The following is a 13,266-nucleotide window of genomic DNA, read 5'->3' on the forward strand; positions in this document are numbered from 1 at the left end:
CCGATACTAGCCCTGATGCGATTATAAGACGAGAATCACCTGACGTGTGTACGTAGCCTTAGCGTTACCTTACTGCCAGCCTGTCACTTGATGATAACCGAACACATATACACACACACACTCACTCTAAGAACATACCTTTTTTATTTCTTTGTACAGCTCAAGTTGTAGCCTTGGAAGGTTTGAATCCATCAAAGCCTGTGATAGGACAACATAATGACAAATAAAAAAAAATCAATGATTACTTTAGCATATTACCAGAATCCCAATACACAGGATATGGTTTACTCTCTCACATTTGTATTTGGTTTCTTATTAGTAGACCAAGGTCTATCATCAAATGTAAAAAATGGCTGATAAATAAAACCGTTTCCTATTCCTAATCAGTACCTAAACTTTTTCATGCAAAACAGCACTACTCTTCCCGATACATAAATGTGCCGAAGCAGTCCAGTGCCTACATCCTGATAGCTGTATATCTAAAGATGAACCTTGTGTCTACACTATGTAGAACAGGGCTTGGCAAAATCCTAATGGGGACAAAAAGGATTCGAATAAATTACCTGTCATGAAAGAAAAAAATTATTGATAGTTATGCATACCCTTAAATTCAATAAAGTCATCGGCCCTGGACAAGTATGTAGAAAAAGAGGGTAAATCTGATTTTATGGGTTTTATCTGGTTTTTATGGATGCATATATTTGTTCAGGTCATTATTGAAGAAAGGGATTCAGCATGACAGAAAACCAAATGGCTTTTTTAGGTGGATGTGGAAGATATAGCAATGACAGCCCACATGTTCTCCCAAGGACAGCCTTCCTTTAAACATGCAATGCCTAAGGATAAATCTGGCCCAGGTAGACCACCGATGAAACCCCACTGATTGGGTGCTAGTGGGCAAAGACATTAAGAACGTGATAATTTTCTTTGCCCAAGGGGAAAATGCCAACAGATGCATAACAAAAGCTCATTGATTTTGCACTGTAATGGTAGCTGCATTGGTTTAGTATAGGCTTTCCTCCAAATAAAGCATGTCACTTCTAGACATGGACATCATGAGTAAGGACATGGCCAAGAACCATATCTAACAAAGAAGATTCTGTAATGAAAACTAAGGTAATGCATACTTTCACCACTTTATTGAGACACTCATCGGCCACCATCCTGACGTCAGACTCCGCATCATCACTGCACAACAGGAAGAGCTCCATGGCGATCCCCAGCAACTTCTGGAACTCGGGAGAATTTCTGCAACAAATACAATGGAAGTAAAATCAGTCATAGTGCTGCATGACTAAAGAAGAACAGGTCCACAGTCATATAGACTGTTAGCGCTCTATTCCCATTTCTTTCACCTCTCTACAGCACATGCATTACATCCTTCTCACAGTTCATTTATATTTTACGTCTGTTCCTATTCTAAATTTGAAAAGAAAATGGGCAGAGATAACGAAAAGATAGAAGAAATCGTTACCCAATTTAAAGAGAATGTTCAGGAAACTTGTACGTTTCTGTTGATTCTCCATTTAGTAAAATAAAATGGGCAGCATGGTTGACTAATTGGTTAGCTGCTTTCTTGCCTTTGCCAGGTCCCCGGTTCGATTCTTGTCCTGTGCAATTCTTTTACATTTTCTAAAGCTAGATACAGATTTTAGATGGTGGAAGGAAGCTGTAGTATTACAGTATGGTGAAGATCGTTACAAAGGACAAAAGTAAACTCTTTGTGTCTGGAGGAAAAGAAGTTTAAGCTCCAGGTAAGGAAGGGATTCTTCATTGTAAGGTCTGTGAAAATGTGGAATAGGCTCCTTCAGGAAGTAGTTTCAGCAAGTTACATAGCTTGATTTAAGAAAAAGCCAACTTATATCTAAGCCACTTCCACTCTAATCACTACAAATCACCAAGCAGGTAAAGGAAAATTTTTGTTTGTTGTATCCCCTTGAACCTGAGTGAGAACTTGAAGTGATTATATATTGCAATGGAAAGGACTGAATGAAAAAAGTTAATTTAACCCAATGCATCTTTATCTTCTTATGCCACACAAAGAAAAAATGTGATTGCTCAACAAAAGTGATGGCAAAGAAAGAGCACATGTACCACCAACCTTACACTGTACACTAGCCAAATATAACAAGAGAGTCAAATAGTGTTCTCTGCACATAGCCGAATTTTATATAGTCCTGGAAAACCATCAGCAGTCCTGGCTGGTAAGATACTACAAATTCTAGTAGATCCTGGTGGGTTATATCTGAGAATACATGCAGTGTGGAAAATAACTGGAAACAAAGCTGCCAGCTCACACAGTGCAACATATGTCAACACAGCCATAGTTTGGAATGTCTAGATATTAAACTTTTAGCTCAGCTTCCTTTTAGTAATGTTATTTGAATCGCACCCAGACAATGAAGCATTGCTGTAAAGAAAAAGGATCAGGTGACCTGGCTCAGGTCACATTACATAGGTAGGAGGGCTGCTCCTTTACTTTACCATTTACAGGTCTGGACAGTTCTTGACCAAGCTGTATTTCCACAGAAATAGAAAAAAAAAAAAAAAAAAAAAAAACAGGTCAGATTTTAAGACCTACGTGCCATAATTGTCATTGGAAAGGATCTTTTAGGATCCTTTCCAACGACAAAAGACTGCACAATGCATGAACGAGTGCTGTACATACAGTGCCGTTCTGGTCTATGGAGAGGGGAGGGGGAGAACGCCGAAGGGGCACCCTGCTGTGCTCTCTCCCCCTTCACTTCCATCACTTCCCCATTCACTTCTATATTTTGATAAAACAGATCTACTTTTTTGACAGCTATGATAGTTAAAAAATTATGCATTTAGCTGTCAGTATATATCAGTCGGTTAGCATTTTCAATTTATAAAATTCTTTCTGAATATAAGCCAGTGGAAGAAATTATCTTAAATTATAGAGAGTACATACTTTTTACTGTAAAATTTATCTATTTTGGTAAATGCTTTGGATTGCTTTGTGGCTTTCTTTTAACACTGGCTGGCTACTAAAACTTTTTTTTATTACAGGTTGACAATTACGGATTTATAAAGATGGGAACAAAGCAGTGAGGTTTGACAAATATCAGCACTGAGCAGATGGAGGAGATTGCCAGGACAGATACACAGAGCTGGACCTTCATACCAAGCTGCATCCATCACTCTCCAGTAATAATGACTTTTGACTCCAGTTATTAGCTTTGTGGTTGTGTTTGTAATACAAGAAAAAAAAAAAAGGTGAACCACCCTGGCTAGCTAAATGAAAACTGTACCTCAGAGATTGAGCAACGATGTTCTCGCATATTGTCAGACAATGGTTCACACGATCTTTCTTGTTTGTTGAAGGATCTTTCTTCCTGCAATGAGAGAAAGCAAAGGTGACTTAGACCAAATAATTAACAATTAATAATTAACAGGATTTATATAGCGCCAACATATTATGCTGTGCTGTACATTAAATAGGGGTTGCAAATGACAGATACAGGAGGGGACCCTGTCCCAAAGAGCTTACAAACTAGGAGATAGACATCTATATTATGTCAAAATGGTGGGGAAAGCATTATAGATCTGGCTATATAGGATGAATAAACAGCATAAATACCTGTATAGTGTGTACTAGTATGAAACATTATCCCAACATCATCTCTTTAAATTTAGATATTGTTTTACCACAGGGATCAATAATTGCTGCTGTAGACACTTTTAAGCAGGAGAATAAATTTGCTGGCAGATACCTTATTTGCAATGCAAGGATTTAAAACATATCGAAACGCAAAATAAAGAAGAAAGAACAGAGTGTGTTTTTTTGGCATGCACCAATATATTTACTGCGAATAAGCACAGTTTTCAATACATTTTTACAAAGTATATCTTTGGTATAGGCCATTTTATGGCACTAGACAAGTGAATTTTAATTTGTGAGTTAACCGTAGAAGATTTTTTTACTCCATGAGTCCATTATTAATAATCGCAGACCATTGTCACATTTACCTGATGCGTTTCACCCTGTAAATGCTTCCTCAGGGGTATTAAAACATTTGTGGAGTGGCGCAAGATACTGGAAATAGCATAATAACTAACATTATCAAAAACAACAAAATAGTTTTATAATTTGCAACTTCTCAGTCCTTAGATGCAATGGTTGATTTTTTTTGTTCAGGCCAAGAACATACAGAGCAAATACAGAAAGCGATGATCTTGCCAGAAATGTAGTGATATCTTCTCTACCTGTGCATTGCCTTGGAAGCATACAAAACAATGCTATATGATTTGTGTAAACTACACATCCTATCATCCCGTGTGATGCAGGTGAACAAAGACAAAAATGTTAATAATTCCGACTGAGGACAGCCATTAGAGTGTGGCTGACCGACTGAAGAGTGGGATACAGGATGTAGCCATCACTATGGGAAGGAAGAATGGGCAGCTATTGTCAGAGAAGAGGAGCCACCATACAAATATGAACCTACACCTACAGACATAGGCAAGAGTTTTACAGAGGAATAAACTGTGACTGTTATATACTATACCAATTCTGTGCACGGTGCTACATAATGTTCTGTTATTGTAAAGAAACATATATGTTCTGCTTCTTGTATAGAAGACACAACACAACAATCAGTTATAAAGAAAATAACATGTACCCAGTGTTGTATAGGCCAGGAAATGATAAGTATATCTGTACACTGAATGAGAAAACAGGCCAAGAAAACCTCCATACCACACAGTGGCAAATGAGACATGTGCAGACTGGACTTATGTCCCTTCAGCAGAACTTATTTGGGGTCCCCGTGGAGCCTTTGATGACTGAGGAGTGTTCGGTACCCACATGCAGTGTCGCACTTTGCACCTCCTTATGTCCGCCCAAATACCACATCAATAAAGGGTTAATGCATATAAAGTGGAGACTGGTTACTGAGGTGGTAAAGGGTATAAACTAGAAAACTTAGGCTTCATTGCCACTATAATAAACTGTATTGATATACATTATATTGCAACACACAGCTACCTACATGGCTGTTCCACCCTGCACAGTACATAGCGGGAGTAAGGACTAAATGTACATGAATCACTAATTTTGGAAACGAATGCACCTACCAGACACCGATTCCTGAAGAGGTCAACACACTTCCCCTTGGACACTGATCACCAAAAGGGTTCATGTACATAGAAACTTGATCACTATGGGAGTTATTATACATACCAGGGTCATTTCATTACTAAAGAAGTTAATGCTATTGTTCGGGGACATGGGTGAGAGAACTAGTCCTGTATGCTGGAAGACTCAATGAAATGGAGTGTGTTCATTGGAGTTCAGATCTTAGTAGCGGTATGGATATTGAAATGTAAGGTGGGTGCCCTGGAGCTCATTTATCACCGGGAAGGGATTGTGTGCTGGGGGTCAGATACGACCAGAGAACAAGGTGTGTGTGGAAGCAGTGGTGAGCGTGCATCGGCAAAATAGGACAGTTTCTTCTGTTTTTTTTTGCTATACTATCTTTTGGTCAGCATCTATCTGCCATTACATAAGACACCAAGGACCAAAATAGCCCGGATGACACAGGCTGTATAAAGAATCAATGACAGCATACAATGTCATCTGTGCTCCACTCAGCATTTGTAAGCTGCCTAGAAAGATATTCTGGACTAACCCTGCTCATTGTAGAGAAGCTTATGGTGAAGTTCAGGGCTAACTGCTGGACGTGTTTCCAGTAATCTGGATTAGCAGGTTTACTTACTATCCCTCACTGTACACAATACAGTTTGCAGAGTCATAATACAACTAGGTAAAAAGCTAATGGCAGTCACAGATATCAAGTTACAAATTCTTTTTGTATACAATGAAAATCAGGGCACGATCATGATAAAATGATCTTTAGGAAATAAGTGGAAGGTCTCTGAAACAACACAGAAGGAGATAAGACCTTTTATAGACCAACCTTGAAGGCAAAAAACAACTGTTCCATATGACTGGAGAAGGGATGAGTATAGGTTAGACATCCTATACATGCATATTCCTAATCAATATTAAAATGAATAGGATTTATATAGTGCCAACATATTACGCAGCACTGTACATTAAATAGGGGTTGCAAATGACAGACAAATACAGACAGTGACACAAGAGGAAAGGACCCTGCCCCGAAAAGCTTACAATCTAGTAGGTGGGGGAAGTGTCACACAATAGGAGGGGAGATATATAGTGGTGGTAAGTAATGAGGGTTTTAGGAGACAGAAGAAGACAGAAAGGCAAGTTTCTAAAGATGGATTTTTAGTTCTCTTTTAATTGAGCAGAAAGTAGCAGCAAGCCGAACAGGACAAGGAAGACTATTCCAGAGAGTCAGGGCACTTCTAGAAAAGTCTTGTATCCGTGCGTGTGATGAGGTTATGAGTGAGGAAGTCAGTAGTAGGTCATTGGAGGAGCGGAAAGAGCGGCTGGGGATTATTTTTTTTTACCAGATCGGAATGGTAAGTGGGACAAGAACTGTGGAGGGGAAAGGCAAACACAGGAGATGAATTTGATTCTCAGGTGAAATGAAAGCCAATGAAAAGAACTACAAAGAGATGAGCAGAAGAGGAGCCGTGGGAAGGATGGATGAGTCTGGTTGCAGCAAGATGAGTAACATGCCCTAACAAATTGAAAATTTATTCTGCTTGATATTCTAAAAATTCTGTTTTTATGTTGCAGGTAAGTGCAAGACTTAGGCTAGATACACATGTGCACTGGTTCTCGTCCGATAATCGTCTCAGGGATGATATCTGACGAGAATCTTGTGTGCGTACAGCGCTCATCGTCCAAACAACTGTCCTGGCAGATCCACGGACAATGGATGACGAACGTTCGTAATGAAAGTGAAAAGGAGAAAGCACAGCGCGGTACCACTTCGTCATTCTCCCCATCCCCTTTCTATAGAGCAGAATGGTGCTGTATTTACAGCACTTGTTCGTGCATCATGCAGTCTTTTGTTGTTGTAAATAATTGTGAAAGATCCTTTCCAATGACAATTCTTCCACGTGTGTACATTATCCCTGAGTGTCTTATTGCCCAATAGCTCCAATTGCAACAGTGGTTCCTAAATTATTGGTGCAAGTTCAGTAGACTAGTTATTGTCGAGATAATGAGATTGTTTTCTAACTAATGCAAAATTGACATTACTTACTGAAAAAAAAACTAAATACCACTGCTTTACATTCCAACACACTCCTAAGCTACAAGTGTCTGCCTTACAAAAAGCAAAGACTGAACAGATCTCCAATGTATTACATAAGGCCAAGCAGATTGAACTTGGAAAACTCCACAATACCATGTGTGATACATGCAAGGTGCAGTGAAAAGCCAGTAAGTTTGTATATGTGTTCAACCCATAGTCGGGTGGGAAGAAATTGTAGGTGGGCGTTAGCCCCGGTATTGTGACCTAACACTTTAGTAATCACCCAAAAACAGCCGGGTGGTTACTGAAAAGTGCCGGGTGGTGTGCCTGGCTAAAAGGGTCTGGGAAAAATACTGTATGTATGTATATATATATATATATATATATATATATATATATATATATATATATATATATATATATATATACACACACACACACACACATATAGTCTGCTTAAATGCTACAGCAACTCCCAAAGCTTATCATTTCATATTGCTGAACTTCATGAAAACAGATTCCTCCTCGTGTAAAATGTTTTTTCTATATGTATGTCCAATTATATGCAGCACATTTTAGAAACCAGGCAACCCCACCAAACAACTACTCGTCAAGCTACACTACAGCCATAAAGGAGCTGGTCAAACAACAAGTCCGACCAGCTCCTTTATGGATGGAATGTGAATACAGCCGAGCGTGTAGATGTGAATACAGCCGTGAATACTGTATGTGAATACAGCCAAGCGTTATTGGCTTCTACTTCTGCACCTCTTTCTCTCCCAATTTGAGTGCTTCTTTACAGGGAATGACAGCAGCCGGATGTCAAAGCTGATTCAGATCCTCAGATTAGCTGCATTTAAAAATAAAAATCATGATCCATAATTCTTTATTTTTAATATTTAATATCTTCCTGGAATGTATCTTCAGCCAAGCATTGTTACGTTTGTATACTGCAGTATCTCTCACATCAATACAATCTGCAGAAAGCATTGGGTTGTAACTCATTTCTGTATTATATATCAGCAAAACTTTTACTTCTGAGCCCCTGCAGAGGATAAACAATGAGCAGAAATAATCCACAGCGCAGGGAATGTTTAATTATCCAAGTGCATCACCAATTCAATAAACCTATACCAGACACAACTAGGGTTATATATAGCATTTTCCATCCATCAATTTCCTCTGCCTGGGGCATACTTTGTTCCCAAACTTTATGTCATTTATGGATGCCTTCATAAACTGAAAGAGCATTTCCCAGGCTGGTGGTGTCCAAGTATCAACTTACCTATCATTCAGCATATTATCAGTAAAACAGAAACTTTAAAAAGCAATTGTCTTTAGTTTTTGCATCTACTTGTTAACTTTGAACGGGCCTGCACCCTGCTGGGGTGATCCAGCAAACCTGAAACGGATTTCTTCAAAGGAATTTGCTTTTTTTGCTAGCAAATGTTTTCAATCCTGGACAAGATACATTCCAGGTTTGCTGGATCACCCAGATTCACAGATTCAGATTGATGAAAGTGTATCGTTTGGAGCTTTGGGAAACCTTAATACATCGGGCCTTTTATGTCTCACCTATATGATCTCAGCTATTATATTGTTTATTTATCATCCTTCCTGTACCTGGCAGTCCTGGTTTTCCCTAAAACTAGCAGCCTCTGTTTTCGAAATCTTTGGAGAACAGCAGTCACGTAATCCAGGTCTCCAAGAACCATAGTTTGCAACACGCAATCTGATGTTTTGCTGTTGTCATCATCAGGAAGATCACCCTGTGCAATGGTGCACACTGGAGCAAATGCATGTACAGAGCCTGAAATAGTGCTGATATACAAAAGGATGATAAAAAGCTGAATGCAATATAGGCCAAAAAAAAACATTTGGCGATTGTTTATACCACTCTGTGTGTACCCTGGGTGCCTCATATGGCATCAGAAGCTCAACTTTTAAATGAAAAACCTCAACCACCTCATTTACTTCCACTGAATAACAGGATTATATATATATATATATATATATATATATATATATATATATATATAGTAGCTTTTTACTTTTTTTTTTAGACTTTACATAGAAGGGTGGACAATCATTCCAAATAAAGTTAAAATGTTGTTTTTTTGTTTTTTAAGACTTAATAGGAGCGGGATACGTCACTTACATCACGCATTCCGGGGGGCTCTCGCTGCTCCTTCTGTGCATGCCCTAATCTTGGCCATGTACAAAAGGGGCAAGAGAAGAGATGCCGATCTCACGTATGTGCAGTGAGATCCGCTCTATTTTTGTTCCCTTTAACAGTGGCTACGTCACCCGATCTTACACCTGCGCAGTGCGAGATTGGGTGATGTAGCAAGTAGAAGATGGTGGTGCCCGATGCTTCCTGCGCACAGGGACGAAGTGAAATTCTAGACCAGATCGTGGGAAGGACCAGCATCATCGAGGGACCTGTCATATTAAAGGGGTATTTTTTTCTATTTTTAGTTTAGTTTCACTTTAAGACTAAAGTATATGCTTTTACTTCCCATCCCTAGCACCATAAAACCCTTTAAACTTAGATTAGCTACATAATGATACACTAAAAGCTCAGCAGATTGCACGTCAAGTCATAATCAAAGCCTAAAGTTTGTTTGTCGAAAAAATAAAAACTGATGGACAGCCAATGTAAATATCAATACATACCAGTGTTCAACCCAGAAATCATTTTCAAGCAGGGTGGTAAGAAATTGTAGGCAGCCCCTGTATTGTGTTCAAACTCTTCAGTAACCACCCAAAAACAGCCGGGTGGTCATTGAAAAATGCCGGGTGGTGCGCCCGGCTAAAAGGGGCTGGGGAGAACACTGCATACTAATGAAAAGGAAGACCACTTTCCCAAAACAAGGAGATATTTGAATCACAAAATAGTCAAATAGCCCATTGAGTTTAAATGCTGGGCCTTTGGAAGTGTAGGAGGCCATAAAGCGCTGCTTGACATGGACAGGTTAGGTGAAGCTCATTGAGCCTGCAAGTTTGTCTCTTTCTTGTTTGATGTCACCAATTTATTCTGCAGCTTAGCATTCTCTCAGCCCATGTGTAGGCGACAGGTGCACCAGCTATGAGCTCTCATTGATGTCTCAGCGCTGTTAGGTACACAAGATCTTATGACAGCCGTAATAAATGGAGCTCTCAAAGGTCGTAATATCTGCAGCTAATGGAAGTAAATTATGTTTGGTCTTATGACAAATGCTAATGTTCTTGTCAGTAGCAGATGTAGACAGAGCGCAGTACAATAGATGACAGCAGGCAGGTGCAGATACCTCGATGCCTCCACCTACACCACCCAGGCAGCAAACAATCATTTACAGGAACCCATCAGCCATACACAACAATTACAACAAGCCATTCAAATGATTTACACCAGTAAAGGGTCATATACAATATAGACTTATGAGCAATCAGATTTCACTTGACTATAATGGAGATAAAGTCCATGTTTTGGCAACCCCCATCGACCTGTTAATCATTTTCAAATATATATAAAAATAACGTTAGCTTTGTACTTCTTATTGCTTGGCCTGCCTGGTTTGAGGAAAGGCTTGTATACAGGAGCAATAGCACGTTTCCTATACCTGACATATATATCTATTGGTGTCACCCCAACAAAATATCAGACGGCTGAATGTAAACAAGGGCAGTGAGGGTCTCTTCTATAGGTTGGATTATGACCTTTCATTAAGGTATGGAATCCTATAAAAGCCAATCTGTCCAGAAATCAATTCCAGTTCTGCAAGCATACATCTTTCAGGACTCCTTTGAGAATTTTGGGGAAATACCTTCCCAACTGGAAATCCACTGCCGTTACAAATCCAAAAAAATGAAGACATGAATTATTAATAAAATTACACATATTACACATTATGCAGCGCAGTACAAAGTGTCCATAGTCATGTCAGTAGCTGTCCCTCAAAGGAGCTCACATTCTAATGTCCCTACCATAGTCACATGTCTTTAATATAATCTAAGGTCAATTTTGGGGGGAAGCCAATTAACCTAACTGCATGTTTTTGGAATGTAGGAGGAATCCAGAGTACCTGGGGGAAACCAAACGCAAACACAGGGGGAACCTACAAACTTCATGCAGATAGTGTCCTGGCTGAGATTTGAACCTGGGACCTAGTGCTGCAAAGGCCAGACTGCTAACCACTGAGCCACCCTACTACCCATATTCCCTATAATTTCTGCATATTGTACAGTAGACATAAGGTGGTGCGAGTTTCTGCTTTGTGGAAAAGGAAGCACCCTGCATGTGGAAATCTTAGCCCGCACTCTCACTACAAACTGAGGTTCCTCCATCTGCTACGTCACTACTATGATGGTGGCCTAGCAGATACAGGAAAAGCATTGGATGTTGAAGCATCGGTTGATGAAGCCCTGGGTTGTAAAGGCCCTAGGCCTATGAACAAATATTATTCAGTGTTGAACACAGAATTTTTTTTAAGCTGGGTGTAAAGAAATGATTGAGGAAATGAAATGATAAAGGTTGGTGGCAGCCCTGGTAATGTGACCAAACTCTTCCATGACCACCCAAAAACAGCCGGGTGGTTACTGAAAAGTGCTGGGTAGTATGCCCCGGTAAAAGGGGCTGGGGGGAAAACTGTTATTGGGAAAGAAACAAAATTCCAAGCACTTGAAGAGCATGCACAGTTCTGCTTAGGAAGCTGGAATACCTGGCTTCCCTTGTGGCTACGGTTACCCTGGCTCGGCCAATCAAGATGGCCAAAGAGCAAAACCGGGAAGAAAATGGCGGCACCTGTGATGAAACAAGGACAGGTGAATGTATATATAAAAAAAAAATGTGATCAGACGGGTTATTTTATTGCAAAAGGGACATTGCCTGTACTTTCTGCAATAAATGAGTAGCCTGGTCACAATAGTTTTTTTTTTTTTTTTTTAACACATGCATTTTGCTTCTACTTGACATTTGCATGAATTTGGATTCTGCTTTGCATGCTGGGCCTTAGAATATAATGAAGGTTTTCTGAAAAAAACAGACATTTGGATTTATAACATATCATGTTATTTTCACTTGTGAAGTGTGTTTCCTGATACTTTCCCTGATTTATAAAGATTTGCAAATGTGGCTCAGGATGTAATCGCTGTAAATATTTCCCTCTGAGCTTTGTGTGATCCGTTATTTTCATTGGAGTAGAGACAGATTTTCTTTTGCAGGCAGTTTATATAGATTTGGATACAACGGTTTATTTTTTATTAAAAGAAATATAAAAAATGCTTTGCTAGTTAGTCAGTTTCCGTGACTCAGATCCTTATACTATACAGCAACTTAGTAACCGTGACATGGACTGTACTTGACATGCACACAGAGATTAGATATGACATATCACCAACACAAGCTATTCTGATTCAAAATGCACTATAAGCTATAAGTATGCAAGTTTTTCTTTTTAGCATAGGATATTGGTTGTCAGGCTTTCTAAAATAGGGGCCCTGAAGTGTAGCTCCTGACGAGGTGCAGGAATCTATCAGAGACGGCGGGCAAGGTGCGGGAAACCTTCAGAGATGGGGGCAAGGTGCGGGAAACAGTTGAACAGTGCAAAAGTGACAACTCAAAAGGTTTGATTTGTCTCTTACTTTTTATGCTGGTAAAAGTGGCTACCAAGAGAAAAATAGAGGAAGAATCTTCCTAATGGATACAGAAAAAAAACAGGGGTTCAAACATTTAGCTTTACCAAAAACTGAAAACAAAAATTTAGCTTTAAAGATGAATTCTAAGGTCTCAATACTCGCAACCCACTGGCATCCTTGGCAATATTCTTAGGTTTATCTCAATAGGCCATGCAATGTAGTATTACTTGTTACAATATTGCAACTGATCATGTGATTATAATAAAACAGACCCTTCTCTTAGTACTTTCATCAAATTTTATTCAGAAGTTTCTCTGCTGCATTGGTCCCTGAGCCTATATAGCCCTCGCCTAGCATTTTCAGCAAATTCTGCATTCCGTCATACCCTAAATCTGCCTACCCTATTTTTTTCATGAACATTGTTCCTTGAAAACATTTCTTCAGCATTTCCTGTTCTGGAATTTCCACATATTAGGAAGAGAAGCCCATACAAGAATGG

The 13,266-nt window shown here is 39.3% G+C and overlaps 1 protein-coding gene across 1 annotated transcript in view; it reads right to left on the reverse strand.

Annotated features, from left to right (window-relative positions):
- Positions 1–13,266, reverse strand: part of HTT (huntingtin) — a 99,758-nt gene that overhangs the window by 78,828 nt on the left and 7,664 nt on the right. Inside the window, exons 2-4 of the mRNA XM_072406890.1 lie at positions 3,273–3,356; positions 1,128–1,248; positions 139–198 (exon numbers count right to left, since the gene is read on the reverse strand). Coding sequence (XP_072262991.1) covers positions 139–198; positions 1,128–1,248; positions 3,273–3,356 — 265 coding nt within the window. The remainder of the gene's footprint in view (positions 1–138; positions 199–1,127; positions 1,249–3,272; positions 3,357–13,266) is intronic.

The sequence above is a fragment of the Pyxicephalus adspersus genome, chromosome 3 (genome assembly GCF_032062135.1).
Source record: "Pyxicephalus adspersus chromosome 3, UCB_Pads_2.0, whole genome shotgun sequence".
NCBI lineage: Eukaryota > Metazoa > Chordata > Amphibia > Anura > Pyxicephalidae > Pyxicephalus > Pyxicephalus adspersus.